The sequence below is a fragment of the Caretta caretta genome, chromosome 1 (genome assembly GCF_965140235.1).
Source record: "Caretta caretta isolate rCarCar2 chromosome 1, rCarCar1.hap1, whole genome shotgun sequence".
In the NCBI taxonomy this organism is placed as follows: Eukaryota; Metazoa; Chordata; order Testudines; family Cheloniidae; genus Caretta; species Caretta caretta.
Genome location: NC_134206.1, coordinates 307,054,566 through 307,071,353, shown reverse-complemented (window position 1 = coordinate 307,071,353; position 16,788 = coordinate 307,054,566). Strand labels below are relative to the sequence as shown.

The 16,788-nt window shown below is 41.0% G+C and overlaps 1 protein-coding gene across 3 annotated transcripts in view; it reads right to left on the bottom strand.

Moving 5' to 3' along the window:
* The window catches only part of MET (MET proto-oncogene, receptor tyrosine kinase), a 116,358-nt gene that overhangs the window by 63,460 nt on the left and 36,110 nt on the right, over positions 1-16,788 (bottom strand). For all 3 annotated transcript variants that reach the window (XM_048836141.2, XM_048836142.2, XM_048836140.2), the window contains exon 3: positions 2,226-2,417. In XM_048836141.2, the coding sequence (XP_048692098.2) occupies positions 2,226-2,417 (192 nt within the window). The remainder of the gene's footprint in view (positions 1-2,225; positions 2,418-16,788) is intronic.

Genomic DNA, 16,788 nt, shown 5'->3' with positions numbered 1-16,788 from the left:
AAATGTGGCTTTTCGCTATACAATTTGAATACAATATTTGGAAGGTTGAGTGGCACACTGAATTGTTTCATTGTGAGGTTATCCTGATTTTTAGCAATTACTTCCCAGCAACACTAAAATAAGTGGCCCATATGCTATGAATTTATTTCTATTCATTGCAGATACCAGACAGATTACTATAGAAACTCCATTGCATTTTGCCTTTAGTTGAAAATTTGCTAATCAACATATGTTTGGAAGTAATACCTAGACAACTATTAGTGGAGTTAAAAAAAAGATATAATTTGTGTGTATTACATTCTGGAAAATACTGTAATTCCTGTATCCTGGAGACATGGTACCTTTTTTCAAGGCAAGAAATATTACATTTGGTTATACAGATGTGCTGTTACCAGTCATTAAAGGCTGTCTGAGTGTTCACTCTGCTGTTGGAGGTACTAGACCCTAAGGCTGTTCAGGATAAAGAAAGGCTTAGAGTGTTATTATAGTATGATCTTCCCGATAACTTCCCCCTGTAACTCAAGCCAATCTAATTCAATGATGTGAATATTTCTGTTAATGGCAATACGCAGCTCACACAATAGCCTTTCTTTTCATCTATGGCTGGCCCTAGAATGAGAAATGTAGACTGGAAGTATTTTAATTGTTATATTTTATTGTTCTGTGAGATGGACAAAATCCTGAATAAAAAGTCTGGTTCAAGACATGAATGCATAATAAAAATATAATAAATAAAAGTACTGCTTTGTATTTTCCTCCAGAGATCACCAAAGGCTTTACCCAAAGCCCATTGAAGTCCCACAATGAACCTTACAAAGAGGGTAGTAAGCATTATTGCCCATGCTTATAGATGGGAAAGTGAGGCAGAGAGGTTAAGTTACTTGCTCAGGATTACACAGTGAGTCAGTGGTTACATTCAGGCCTAGAATTTGGGTCCCCTGGCTTGCAGGACTCTGCTCTAACCACTAGGCATCCTGTATTGAAAGCAATCTCCATCCTTAAGGCAGTGAGTTCATCACGGGGACCTCTAGTAAACATTACAGCATAATCACTTCATATTTTGCTAAATTCACATTTGAGATTCACACTGATTTTTTCTAAGGTGTCCCATGTGTCCTTTCCAGTAGAGTGGTGGGATTCCTTCAGCCCCTGAGGGGGGCGGGACAGCAAGTATGACACGTACATGGATGTCCTGTAACAATCTGTTAATAATGTATGTGGACTGGCTTTGGCATGGTTTTTTTCTGAATATCTTTGATTAAAATACTTCCCAATAGGGGGACCATCTGGGTGGGTCAGATGGGAAGGAGAAAATAGCTCAAGATCCATTTCTACTTCCTCTGATCAGCTTCCACTTAAGGATGGAAAGAGAAAATGCCAGAACTATTAGCTCTGATGACTCAGTTCAGTCCCCAGACAGCCTATGGAACTAATTTGACCAGGAGGTGCCAAAGTCCACCAAAAACTGATGAACCCTCCTGGAGCATAAAGAACACTGGCAGGGTTTAAAAGGACATTTTCTCCAGGTTGTAGGGGGCAGGGGGAACCTGACTGAGACACAGGCAACATGGGAATCTGTGGGGGTATTGCTAAGCCTGGCCTAGGTTGCCATTATTCGTAGAGGCTCTCTCTTGCTTTAACCTCCTTTTTTCCTCTAATGTTTTGTTCTGACTGCTAAATAAGAATATTTTGTTTTAAGAAAGTTATCAGCATTATAATACTGATTACAGGTCCCAGAAGGGAGGAAACTCATGTGCCCAAAACCAAGTTAGTCCTGCAGAGTGTTAAGTGACTAATATAGGTGGAGCAGCCTGACCTTGGTCCCGGTCAAAGAGCGGGAGAATTGCGATATTCCACACAGAAAAAGGTAAAAGCAAGAGGCCTAAGATCCAAAGGGGTGCACTCAGTGAGACCAGAAAGGGGACAAGCTAACCTTAATACCATGGCTACAGGGCTAAAAATAAGAAAGTCATAGAACCCTTGAGTCTTGTGATGAACTCAAAGCTGACTTCCTTCAGAGATGCTGTATCGGGTATTCTGTCTTATGTTTCCTTACAGATGCTTCAATTTATTCAGCTCACCTGATTTTCCATTAATCTGTGACTATATTGTCCCCACTCTTTCCCCAACCCCATTTATATATAATTGGCTTCTTATGGTTCTAATTCATCTTGCTTACTCTTTGCACTCACGTTAAAGTGTGCTAATGTCACAGTTATATTTACCTGCATGAAGCGGCCCTCAGACGTTCCCAGATTAGCAACAGTAAGATTCCCTTTGGTGAAGACAGATATTGAAGTTAGCAGGACACTGTTGAATCGCCCCATAAACAAGTCAACCCGTTGCAAAGGAGTTGTAACCTCTAGACGATATTCATCATCTTGTGCTCCACAGTACGATGCATTTCTTGAAAATGTCTGTCAGAAAATAAAGTCGATGTGAATAGTGTCTCTTCAGCAGGGCACAGGCAGGAAAAGCTCTTTGTCAGAAGAAAGTCATTTGGCAAGTGGACACAAATGCATTTCATCAGAAGTACTTAGAGGTTTCAAACTGTAATTGTTTCACCAGTTATCACGTTCCACGGGGAAGATAATGATTTCTTTACATTATGGGAATATTTCCCATTTGTTTTAATATGTTTTGTCTGGATGCCCAGAAGATAATGATGGTTTTTCTATTCAACAAGTAGATATTATGTAAGCATTTACATTAAGATATAGTACAGTATACGTAATATATTTTACAGTGCTTTTCATCTGAAGGTCTCAAAAATGCTTTAAACTTAGAGCTGCCCAAATATAGTATATTTTGCAAAAATATACAGAAAAAATTGGGAAAGAATGTTCACAGCATTTTGAAATTTTCAACCCCCTCCCCCTGATTTTTCCTTCTCTCCCTCCCCATTTTTATCCTTCCCCCCTTTTCAGTGACAAAAAGTAAAAAAAAAAAAAAAAGGGGGGGGGGGGAAAGAAGGGCAAGAGAGGAAGTGAGGGAGATAAAATGGGTAAAATCTATGTCCTGATTCTGATTAAAAATAAAACCAGGTCAATATAATTACTTAGGCTGAGATTATTTTGATCATCTACTGCTCATATATTATTCTTTTCAATCTCTTTTTATATTTATCATGAACATTATTAGAATAGGTTTCAGAGTAGCAGCCGTGTTAGTCTGTATTCGCAAAAAGAAAAGGAGTCCTTTTCTTTTTATTATTAGAATAGATGCTGCATTTGCAGAGCTTTTAAAAAATTCTCTTCTGATTATTAATGGAGAATACATGGATTTTTCTTTTCATTGGAAAAATTTCTTGAACAATATACTTCAGGTTAATCTTTAGAAAAGCAGATAACTACGCTGTACTGACAATTCAATAGTAATCTATTAACTGATAATTCCATTACTATTGATGCTTCATCTTCCATTTTGGTGAAATAATATAGATAATAAACAGGGATCCCTTAAAAGATCTATAACCACTTTAAAATTGGAAATAGTCTAGCTATGTTTCTACTGGAACATGTTCTATGACTACATGTACAAAGAAAGCAAAATATCATGGATCTTTCTTTTGAAACCAGTACTGAGCTTGCGTTTTTTTCTTTCAATTTTTATTTATCGATTTTTTAAAAAAAGGAATTTTTGGTGGGGGATATTAAAGTTTGATCCATAACTCTTTGACTTCAATGGCGGTATTTCCATTTACTTCAGTGAAGTCTGGATCAGGCCCTTATCAGCAAGCCAGAATAAGCTTTTACTACATAACTATTACATAACTGTTACATAGTTATTCTAATTCTCCCGCTGCAGATGATTTACCTTATATTACTTATGAACAGAATATTATCAAAGAGAAGGCAACCAAATATGCAAATAAATTAGTTCCTTGAGGCTTGTTAGTGCTGGATAAATGGCCAAAGACATTTAAGGCCCTTTTCCAACCTACCCAATGGTTTTATGAATTGTAGTGTTTATGAAAAGACCCTAATTGGCAGCACTAGAAAGTTAAGACTCTCTTAATCCTCGGAACAATTCTAGCATAAACTGTAGCAGTGCCAGCTTCCCCATGCTGCCCAATCAATGTGTTTTAACTGTGACCTGAAGAAACAATCACATACATGGATGATGGAAGGTAGTTCATGCATGTAGCACTGTATGCATCTCTACGGCAATATTGCCAAGAAGGGGTTCCAAATTAGGCCTGGTGTAGGGAATGGGGCATGGGCGGTCATGCCTAATGTTTAGCATCAGCAGCCTGGAACTCCCAGAGCTAGGGTCAGAGCCAGACCCCAAGCCAAAGGTAAGAGCCAGAGTCAGGTGCCAAACTGAAGGTCAGAGCCGGAGTCAAAGCCAGGCGCCAAGCCAGGGGTTGAAGCCGGAGTTAGCATCAGGGGTAAGGTGTAGGAGCAGGGACCTGGAGTGAGGCAGGAAATCAAGAACCGGGAAAGACGGGGGTCTGGAATAAGGAGGAACCAAGAACAATCTGGGAGGCAGGGCTCAGGAGTCAGGGTAGGGCTCAGGACTCAAGTAGGCAGGCTCGATAGCAGCCACTAGCCAAGGACTCCTTTAGTTGCGCAGGCAATTTCTTGTGCCTCTTTCTGACCTAAGTAGAGCTTCCCGCCAATCAATGGGGCTGGACGTCTTCCCCAGTCAGGAGCTTTGTGGGCCAGGCCCTTTGCAAGTTAGAGCTTCGCTGGCCCCTTTCTCCAGTCATTCAAGTGACCATGGTCTGAGCACTGCCTGGGGACATTTGGACCCAGGTTCAAGGCTGTTGATTCCTCCCACCTGGTCCAGCACTGATTTTTCAGTGGGACTACTTGTATGTTTGAAGTTGGATTGGTTTTGGTGCTGACAGTTACTGTGATGTGGACACCTGCCCATAAGAACTGTTTTGGACAATGAGCTCATTTCATATAGGCCACCAAATAATCATCAGAGGGTAATGACTTTAGGTAATTACCACTACGCTCACTTTCTCTAAAACTCATGTTTGATTCATACTTAACAAATTTAGCCCCTCTTCTCTTCTGTCCTCAAAAGCAGGGTTATTTTGCAGTTCTAGTCTGGCCAGTCTAGAAGTGTCTTCAAAACATCTGCACAGAGATGCAATGAGCACAAATAGTTCCACCAGAGCAGGATATACAACTCAGCTGTACCCCCTCTGAACATGTATCCATCTCAGCCTCTGTTACCTTGCTATAATCCCTCCCCATATTGAGAGAGGAACTTTGGACTCCTCTACATCTGTGCTGCTGACCTCCTTTGAAGATTTCCCGTCTGAGGCACAAAATGTACATCAAAACCTCATCTTCTGCAATTTGAACACCCTGCCAGTCCTCATTAAACATTTTCCAATCCCTTATTAAGAACAAGTGGCCTATATTTTCCCTCCTGCTCCTAACAGATGACACCTTCCTGTATCATCCTAAAGACAGATATGACTAAACTGACCCTCCTCCCAGATGTCCAAGGACATGTTGAACACAAGGCCTTTCCACAAATCCTGGCTCTGCATGGGATAAACACAAAGCTGCTCTTTGAATGGAGCAGAGAGGCAAAAAGGTCACCCCAAAAACTAGAGCAAGAAGTCAGATGGAAAATTTTAAATGGTCTCACCCATTTCTCTTAGCTTTTGCTAGGCAACCTAAAGTAAATCACTGTTTGAGCTAACACAAAATACTACTGGGAAAAGGATGTGCTGTTGTTTTAACCCTTTGACCCTGTGAAGCCTGAGTCTCTTCCTGACACAAATACTCTGCCAAGTATTCTGTGGTAATATGGAAAATAACTGATCTCTGGGTTACACATTTACAATATTATGCCAAATCCTAGTGACAAATCATACAAATATTGAAATAACCAGGGACCCTGCTGGTATGAGTTTGGGTTTAGTTACATTGTTTTTTATGCATGACTAGGAGTGCAAGTGGTGTATATGACTCAGAAAGAAAAATGTTAATGTGATAGAGGTGTGCCATTGGAATGTGATGAGGTGTAGTAGGCAAGTGTTGAATTCTGCCCATATCCAGTATGGACATGAGATAATAATCCTATTTGCTCAAAGGGGAGATTGTAACTACTTGGAATTTGCCCTGGATCCAGTCTGCAAAATACATGTTGCCAGTTGGTCAAAAAAGTCTCTGAACTAGGCTAGCAAGAATTGTCACTGCCTAAAGATTAACTGATGCTTGTACATTCAATTTAGCTGACATAAACTTAAAATGTCTTGACATAAAGTTGCACATTTGAAACCAAATGTCCAAAATGTGATGGCCTCAAAATATTTGCCACCCTCTCTCCTCCAACTCCTCCAAAAGTGACTTTTTACGAAGCTACCCAATTAGACAAGTATCATAATTCAAAATATCCAATATCAACCAGACTGAGTGAAATAAAGGCTTTATCTAAGGATTTTTATGAAGTCTCTGCAATAGCTGCAAATCCTGCAATCCCCAGTGGTCTGTACTGGGACCAGTCCTATTCAACATATTCATAAATGATCTGGAAAATGCGGTAAACAGTGAGGGGCAAAATTTGCAAAGGATACAAAACTACTTAAGATAGTTAAGTCCGAGGCAGACTGCGAAGAGCTACAAAAGGATCTCGCAACACTGGGTTACGGCAACAAAATGGCAGATGAAATTCAATGTTTATAAATGCAAAGTAATGCACATTCGAAAACATAATCCCAACTATATACATATAAAATGATGGGGTCTAAATTAGCTGTTACCACTCAAGAAAGAGATCTTGGAGTCATTGTGGATAGTTCTCTGAAAACATCCACTCAATGTGCAGTGGCAGTCAAAAAAGCAAACAGAATATTGGAAATCATTAAGAAAGGGATACATAATAAGACAGAAAATATCATATTGCCTCTATATAAATCCATGGTACGCCCACATCTTGAATACGGCATGCAGATGTGGTCGCCCCATCCTAGAAAAGATATATTGGAATTTGAAAAGGTTCCGAAAAGGGCAACAAAAATGATTAGGGGTATGGAACAGCTGCCATATGAGCAGAGATGTGTAAGACTGGGACTTTTCATCTTGGAAAAGAGATGATTAAGGGGGGATATGATTGAGGTCTATAAAATCATGACTGGTGTGAAGAAAGTAAATAAGGAAGTGTTATTTATTCCTCCTCATTACATAAGAACTAGGGGTCACCAAATGAAATTAATAGGCAGCAGATTTAAAACAAACAAAAGGAAGTATTTTTTCACACAATGCACAGTCAACCTGTGGAACTGCTTGCCAGAGGATGTTGTGAAAGCCAAGACTATAACAGGGTTCAAAAAAGAACTAGATAAATTAATGGAGGATAGGTCCATCAATGGCTATTAGCCAGGATGGGCAGGGATGGTGTCCCTAGCCTCTGTTTGTCAGAAGCTGGGAATGGGCAACAGGGGATGGACACCTGATGATTACCTGTTCTGTTCATTCCCTCTGGGACACCTGGCATTGGCCACTGTTGGAAGACAGGATACTGGGCTAGATGGACCTTTGGTCTGACCCAGTATGGCCGTTCTTATGTTCTTATTATGTTCTAATCTGCAAACATTAATGGTCTCTTCAGGTCTCTGCCTCTGCAGTCCAAAATCCTGCTCCCAAATTAAGTGAGTTCCTCAATCAGAAAAAAGATATAATATTTAATATCTTCAATGAACTAGAAATGAATTATTAATCATGGCAGAAGCTTTCATGATTCAAGTGAATGGTGAATGTGTAAAAAAGCACACTTACTTTTCAATACAAAAGTAAAATAATAAATGTGCAGGTAGCAGTACTTAGAGGTTTGGGGAATCTGAAACTAACTTGATAGAGAGAAATGGATTAACATTTTTGAAAAGAGGCAAAAAACATAATTAGTACATGGCAGATATGAAGACTTTATATTTCTATGTATTTAACTAAAATTAGTTAAAATTATGAAGTCAAGCAGTTACGTGGCATCTTTGTGCAGTCTGCAGTATGCAGTCTGAGGTCAGCTTCATCAAACACAAACGGTAGTGTAATCTTTGAAGATCTAAAAATAATTAAACATTTGCTTAATTCTTTTTAAGGCCCCAATGCAGGAAAACAGATTCTGTATGTTCCATTTAATTATGTTCCACTGAATGGTCCAATTAAGCACATGCTCAAATGCTTTCTTGACTAGGGATGGACTTAAACATGTGCTCTTAAGGCAGGGACTGCCTTTTGGTTCTCTGTTTGTACAACTCCTAGCACAATGGGATTCTGGTCTATGACTGAGCCTCCTAGGCACTACAGCAGTGGTTCTCAACCTATTTGCCATTGTGGGTTGTCTATTTATAACATGGGCCACATCCACACAACATATATACTACCTTTATGGCACTGAGGATGTCACATGGGCTGCAGCTGTGTGCTGATTGGGCTGCAAGTGGTCACAGGCCACAGATTGAGAACCACTCTGCACTACAATAATACAAATAAATAAATAAATGTGCTTAAGCACTTTGCTGAATCAAAACCTATATTTTTAGCAAAGAAAAGGCAAGGAAACGTTTGCAATATATATCAACACACGTACTGTCCCACAATAACATCTCCATGATCAGGCACTCCCATCCACATAGAGAGTGGGCAGGACTACCAGCATTTAGTGGGTCTGGAGATTTGTCAATGATGGCATAAATATTCAAAAAATAAATTTGGTGTAAAGTGCACAGAATAGATAGTCTTAGATATTGGACTGATTTCCTAGCCTATTTGGAAGGGAGAAGCCCAAGGTCTCTGTAGAGACAGCTCTTCAAAACAATGTTTTGTCTCTATGGTTCCAAGGGTCAAGGAATTAGGATTAGCGATAAATAGTATTGTCACCCATAGAACACAATTTTCAAGCGTGTCTGCCCTCATGAAATATGGTTACGAAAAAGTAGGAAGCTTAGATGTATCAACACAGTCTCAAGAGAAAGAGCAAATAAGGGGAAAATGGGGCAACCTTGATGGTTCCCCTCTCTAAACAGTCTTGTATATTTTTAATAAAACACAAATACTTTTCTCCCCTATAGTGACTTCCATCTGAGATTTCAAGACAGTATACAAACAATGAATTAGTTTAGTTTCATGACCCTCCAGTGAGGTAGATGAGTACTATTACCTTCCCTGTTTCACAATGAAACCAAGACACAAAGGATGAAAACCTGACCCTGTGGACTTCAGAGAGGCCAGGATTTCACCCACAGAGCTAACATCACTTGCCCAATGTCACACTGGAAGTCTGTTGGAAGGCTGGGAGCAGAACCCATATCTCCAGTTTCCCGGTCCTGTGCAGAACCCAAAACCCATTACAAAAGTGCCCAAAAGAACTGGACTTTCAGTCACTGCTTGTTTTGGAAGGAATTATTCCTGAGGTTTCACATAACTCATAAATCTCCGCTTCTGTCACATACCAAGCTGTTTAATTCTGGGCTCTAGTAGAGACAACTACATGTTTCTTGCAGTTATAACTCCGCAACCAAAAGAGAAGAGGGGGAAAAACAACGTCAAACTTTCCTGTTTCTGACACAATTACAAATCCTATTTGCTTCATCCTTCTCTGGCCTATTTCCTTAACAAAGGACATCTTGAAGAATCTCCTTTTTCATTTCCCAAGTGGTGTCACGGCACAGCTGGACAAAATGAATAAAATACAATGAAAAAGGTAAAGCAGACATGTAAATAGATTTCCCCTTTCATCCCTCAAAGGCAGAAGGGTGAATTTTTTCTGCATGATTAAGTAGTACAGAATGTTTGTGAAACTGGACAAAATGTTATTTAAAATCTTGAAGATTTCCTACCTCTGTGGGTATATAAACTGGCACTCACGGTCTGAATTCCTTTCAAGTTACTCACATGACTAATTCACATGATTTGCCTTGGAAGAAAGCAGATTAGAAGAAAACTCTATAGAACAAACATCTACAGTACAATAGACCAAACTTCAAGAAATAAGTACAGGAAATAAACGAGATATGCAAATTCTGCAGGAACAGAGGCAATTGCAAAGTCCTCTTCTAGAATGTATGCAAATCCTCACCCAGGGCCACATTTAGATCCAGCACCCAGTCCAAGGAGTTGGGTGAAGCACTTGTGAAATGCACTAGGGAATGAGACAACAGATTTTCCTACCTGTGCCATAGAAGAGTTGCAAAGCCCAATTGCTGATGTAACCTCTGGGGGGAACCTATGCTGACAGGAGGATCCACGAAACATTGGGTTCCCTGATCCTAACCCTGAGCTACCTCCCTCCTTATCAGCCATGGAAAGGACTCATGATGAGCCATCATTTATGTCATGCCCGGGGCACATGCCCTGTGCAGACCCTCCCACTCATCCAATACTGTAATCAGTCGGGTTCTGCTCCTTAGTAAAACATTGCACAACTTATGCATGTTCCCAGAACAGGCTGGTGTGTTCCCAAGAAAAACTGCAGCATGTAAATAAGCAGGAAATGCCATACAAACAATATTTGGGTTTTGTTTTTCACTGATCCACAGAGTAAACGCTCATGAAAAGAACAACGTAACTTGTTGGTACCTAAGTTATTGCTGGTGCTAACTGCATGTCCATATCCTCCCATCTGGCTTGCTCAACAAAATATTATGAATAAAGGCACTGATTCACCCCCATTGGTACATTGCACCCTCCTTGCACTGATGAGCTGCTGAGGGAGGTTAAATATCAAGGAGGGCAGGCACTATCCTCCCTGGGTATCCTGACTTAATAGGGCAGGTTTAATTTGCAGCAGAGACTTCATAGAAGCCTGTCCAGTATAGGCTGTCTGGGGGACTCAGTGAATTAGTACATGACCTAATAATGCTGCCCGGTTTTGGGGTAGCACTGGACCACTGCTCATTCCCATTGTAAAGTAGGAGTTGTGGTGTCTTGTGCCATGTAATACCCACCCTCAGCCAGGCAGACTTTTTACCACCAGGCATTTACAGCCAGGGGTGCTGGAACAATTTGTATAGTGGGGGTGCTGAGAGCCACTGAACAAAACGGTAAACCCTGTATATGATGAAAACCACTTCAAGCCAGGGGGTGCTGCCCCATCCCCAGAACCGCTAGTTCCAACACCTATGCTTAAGGCTCCAATCCAGGACCTGATTGTTCTGCATGTGTCCCTGTCATAGGTGAATTCCACCCAGGAAGAATTTATTGGCTGTCTGTTGGGATTAGAGAAATGTCCATTTTCAAAACGGCAATCAAACCACATGGAATATTTTTCTTTGGCTTCAACAAAGCAGCATCGGGACCCACACTTCTTTATCAGGGCTTTGGGTTTTGGAGGCCTGGGTCAAAATTTGAAACGGAGGTTCCCCCCATCCAAAAAAATTACCATGGAGGTGAAAGAGCTTAAGAAGAGGGGAAAAAAGTGAAGTCAAAGAGGGCCCAAGCTTGTGGGGTTGCTGCCCTCCTCACGGGGATGGGTGGGGCTCCACCCTGCATGTGGCCAGGAACACGCTTGTCCCTGAGCTCTGACCCCACTGCTGGTGGGACTGGTATCCCCCAACCTGCTCCTGTCTCTGGGCTCCTGGCCTGGTGTGTTGCCTCAGGCCTGGTACAATGATGCCAGTGGTGGCTATGATGGCATCTGGGCTCCACTAGGGCAGGCGAGTCACTCCATGCAATATTGAAGGCAGACACCAATTCTGAGTGGCACTGTGACCCAGTGTGCCAGGTTGGAATCCCACTCACTCTAATTTGGCCCCTCTGTAACGTTGGGGACTCTCTCAAATGGGGGGCCTGAGCAAACTCACCCTTTTGCCTCCTACACCCAGCCCTGCTCCTTGTGACAAAAGTGAAACAGAGGAAAAATATGCAGAATGGGACAGATTTTGTTCTCATACACCTGGGCAAATCCACTGGGCTAAATTCATCCCTGGTATAAGCAGATCCATCTTCCACTATCTTTCGACAAGTCAAATCTGAGTTTCTATGAACCAAGGAAAGGCACATATATGCCTGAGGAACTATGGAGTTGATCCAGCACTCATTTAAGTCAATGGAAAGAATCCTACAGATTTCAATGTATTGGATTGGACCCTCTGTCCTTTTCAAACATCAAGTTTCTAACAAACTTCAGCTAAAACATTAGAGCTTTTCTTTAAAACATAAAAAAAGTTGCAATTTTTTTAAAGTAGAAAATTGTTCCCACCTCCCACTCCTTTTGTGCTTGAAAATGACTCAAATGTTTTTGATGAAACTTTCAGGGGAAAAGTACACTCCCTTTCTGAGAGCTAGCATCTCATATTTTGGCTGCAAAGGTAAAGCTCTGCGAAAGTTATAAACAACTGAAAATAATCCTTTAGAAAGGAAATGTTTAGGCAACCTTAGCTATAGGTGATGCTACATGTGTTGCCTATAATCACAACTATGCACGCAAAAAGTCACATGGAAATAGCATCTTGTAGCAAAACAAAAAACAGACAAACAAAAAGCTTGGAAGGAAATATTACATTTAACACACACTTTACACTTTAAAGACCTGATCCCAAATCCACTGAAATCAACAGAGAGATTATTTAAATTGATCAGACCCCAAATAAATGGTAGTTCTGTGAAAAAAGTCACCGGTGTACATTTCTCATAGCAATATCATCATTCCATTCAACTCTTAATACTCATTACTTTGGTCTATTTCACTGCTGAATAACAGAAAAAAAGAGGTGAGACTGATTATTTTACTTAAGATAACGAGGTAGAAAAGACGTACATGTTAGTGTAATTAGTTAATACAAATTAAAAACATTGCACATTCTATTGTCAAGATCATTCAAAGAATTATTTGTTTTTGTCATTGACCACCATTGCATTAGTTCTTGTAATCTAGTTAGTGCATTAGCACTAAGTAAATACTATTGATTCAGTCAGATATAATGGACCTATGCAATCTTTGAATTTTGTCCATTTCCTTTATACTAATTTTATGACGTTTCACTCAGTACACAGATTATCATTCTGGAGGTGGTGGTTCATTATTCAGTTTTAATGAATTAAAAATAAGACACAGAGGATGTTGGTAAAATATCCCAGAGTCACTGAGCTAAATACAGACTTGGTGTCAGCAAGTGCATCTCCCATGGAAGTCCCTAGGACACATTCATTTGTGATTTATGGCTTGTCTGTGAAAGTTCTTCCAGAAAAAGATAGGGTATGAATTTACAATGGAATAGTTATTGTGGAACAATTCCATGTTTAGAGAAGCCCTTAAACAGTGGTGTAAGACAGTGCTACTCAAAGTGGTGGTCCGTGGACCGGTGGTGGTCCGCGGACTGGTGCCGGTCCCCGAGCCATTGGCTGCCGGTCTGCGCGCACATTGGAAAAAAAAATTGCCGGTCCCCCACATCAGATAGCTTGAGAAGCACTGGTGTAAGAGACAAGGGATGAAAGTAGGTCAAAAAATGGGTATGAGTTTCAGGGTAAAGTAGTATAATTTATACCTATTTCCATTCAGTAAGTGTGCAAAAGCAGAATAACATACACACAGAGGAGGCAGAGCACATCCTCCTGTTGGGTGCTTTTTTTTTTGGCTGCAATCTCTTCTTCTGCTCCCTTAGTATTTTTCTTGCTACAACCATTCATTCTGCTCACCTGCTGCAAGCCAAATTGCACAGCTTGCATTGCTTTGCCACCTGAATTTGTCTTCTACTAAACCATTTATGTCACTGCTTAAGCCACCAATAAATTTGGCCCATTGTTTGCAGTAATGGTATTCTTTATAAAATACAGGATCTGATTCTGGTTTCTCTGAATCAGGTGTAAATCAGGAGTCATGGAGTTACAACGATGTCAGACCTGTGTGAGAGCAGAATCTGTCCCAAAGCGTAAGTTACACAATTGCTTACTTCTGTGACAAGCCAATGCATTTACTGTGAAGGTGCTGAAGGCAGACCTGGACTAAGGAACTGAGGTTCCTTCAAAGTCTCCTGATGCTGAAGCCCAATTTCCTATTGCTGCTCTAGGGCTGGCAGTTGTGAAAGTGCCAAGGGTTCATCAACTCAGATAAAACTACAAATCAGATTGGACTGGACTGACTGGAAGCGATGCTGAGGATAGCTGAAGCAGGATAGGTACTGAGGGAGTTGAAGTGCCATACATATGTGTTTGCATGATTTAGACTTTCAGTTGAGACGTGACAAAAAGGGGGAACTAGGAGTGGAGGGACATGGGTTATAATACCAACCACCAGGAGGGTGAGATTCTGGAATAGCCTCCTGTTGGGAGTTGTAGGGGCAAACAACAGTTAGCTTTAAGAGGGAGCTGGACAATCATGCGTGCAGTTGTATGATGGGGTTGTTTGTGATGGGAGTGGGCTGGGCTCACTTCCATAAATTATGTTCCTAAAAGCTCATGCTTCAGGGTCTCTGCTGGTCACCTGGGGCGCCAGGAAGGGATTTCCCCCTTCTCCAGTGTATTCTGGGTGGGTTTTTTTTACATCACCTTCCTCTATAGTATCAGAAGAGACAGTGTCTATGGCTGGAGACAGTGGATGGGGAGAGCCAGGGCTCTGAGGTGAAAGTGAGCTTTGTCTCTCTCAGGTGGCTAGTTCTTACTCACATGTTCAGGGTCTAACTGATCACCATATGTGGGGTTGGGAAAGCATTTTCTCCTAGGTCAGATTGGCAGTGACTTTTGGGGATGAGTTTTATCTTCACCTGCCAGGATTATCTGTATACATTTCACTTAATCACTCCCCTGCCAATGCAGGGTCCTTGGGTATTGGTGCACCTTGATCCCTCATATTCTCTTCCTGTGGCATATAATAGTCTAGTCTCCCAGGGGCTGTAATATTTGGGTCTAATTTTGGTTGTTGGGTTTAACATGCGGGTTCTGGGTGGTTTCGGTGATGTATAGGAGGTCAGACTAAATGACCTGGTGGTCTCTTCTGGCCTTAAACTTTATGACTATACTCAATGTGGTTATGCAGTAAGGCAAATGTGTACATTTGGATGATGCAGTGTGTTGTTATGTTTGTTCATTTTGTTTCACATAGGTGACATAGCAAAAGCGGGTTTTTAGGAGTGATGTGACTGAGGAGAAGGAGCTGACGTTAGAAACAGACCTAGGGAGAGTGTCCCAGGCATACGGGATGGGATGGAAGGAGGGTCAGAGGCAGGAGTGGGACAATGGATGGTATCGTTTGTGGAATGGAGGGGATAGAGGAGGAACTTTGAAGGAGGCCAGGTTGCAGACTAGCTGGGGCTTCAGCCTGTTATGAAAAAAACCCGTTATTTTGTTATGTAATTAATGTTCACGTGCTTTAAGAGACATTTAAAGGCATTTTACAAATCTGAGACATAAAAAAAAAATACAATTTTTCAGTCCACTGGTCAACATCTAGAAACTGGTTTCAGAGTAACAGCCGTGTTAGTCTGTATTCGCAAAAAGAAAAGGAGTACTTGTGGCACCTTAGAGACTAACCAATTTATTTGAGCATGAGCTTTCGTGAGCTGTAGCTCATGCTCAAATAAATTGGTTAGTGTCTAAGGTGCCACAAGTACTCCTTTTCTTTTTGCATCTAGAAACTGTTCATTGAGTTACTAGAAGTTTGGGCTGTGCATTTTCAGAGTATGCAGTACACTCTCTTGCCATACTAGTGACCAATGGGCAGCTCTCTCTTCAATCAAAGGATTTGATTTAAAAGTCTGGAGGTGAGCATTATTAGTTGGCTTTACTGAAAAAGCAGCGCCTTTGCCAGAAGATGACAGGAGAACAAATGTCAGTTTCACAGAATAACCCGACTTTCAGAAAGAAAATGATTAAAAACAAAACAAAAAAATCCTCATCACACTGAACAACAGAGTAGGAGATACACAGAGACCAGTCCTCAGCAGGGAGCTCAGGAGGAGGGAAATTCAGCAAGGTTCTCTTTGCAGAGCTTTCTCCCCATCAGGGTAGCAAGTGGCAGCCCCAAACTCCATGGATCCCAGGGATCAGCAGGAGGACATTTCTGCACCACATCTGGGTCTCCAAAAGTCACCTCCTACTTCCTGGCAGTGTGATTCCAATGGAATGATAGGGCTTCTATACCTGGTTCCTTCCCTGGATCTCCCCTTTAATTGAGAATGATCATACAGAGATAATACACCTTTACACTGTATTATCTTTCTGCCGTGAGCTAAGCATGTTTTCCTAGAGGACAATGTACATTTCCCACTGCCCCATCACATCCTGTTTATGCATCCAACAGATGACCTACCGAGAACCCTCTACAGATGCTGTAAAGGCGAGAGGGGATGCTGCAGCATACGCCAGTACCCTCTATGCATACATTTAGTGGGTACAATCAGGTCCTTAACTTTTACAGCTTTTTAATTTGGATTACTGTGGTATACCAACCTTAAGGAAGGTTACATGCCCACAGTTCTTTTTAGCATCACGAGCGAGGATCTCAGCTGATATTTTTATGTTTTTTAATATATAGCATTTCCAAAAGCATCAACTAATGAAAAATTTAGGATTCTAGTGCCTGATTCTTAGGAGAAATATTTCAGCCCATATTGTATTCTACTTGTAATAGAAAATCCATTTCCTTTACTGTGCGAGATTGTTTAAATGAGCCCCTCCAAGCCTTTATAATCACACAGATGTGGGGCTATTTTTAATTCTGCCAAAAATTTGTAATCTAAATGGTGTGGGAGATTACAGGGCCTCTAAAGAGTTATTTGTCTCTGTTTATTTTATTAAATATTACTAGACATACCCTGAGGATGACAGATCAATAAGGGTCTTTGTGGTTTCCTGATGGAAGGTCGTAATTATTTTCTTCCATTATAAT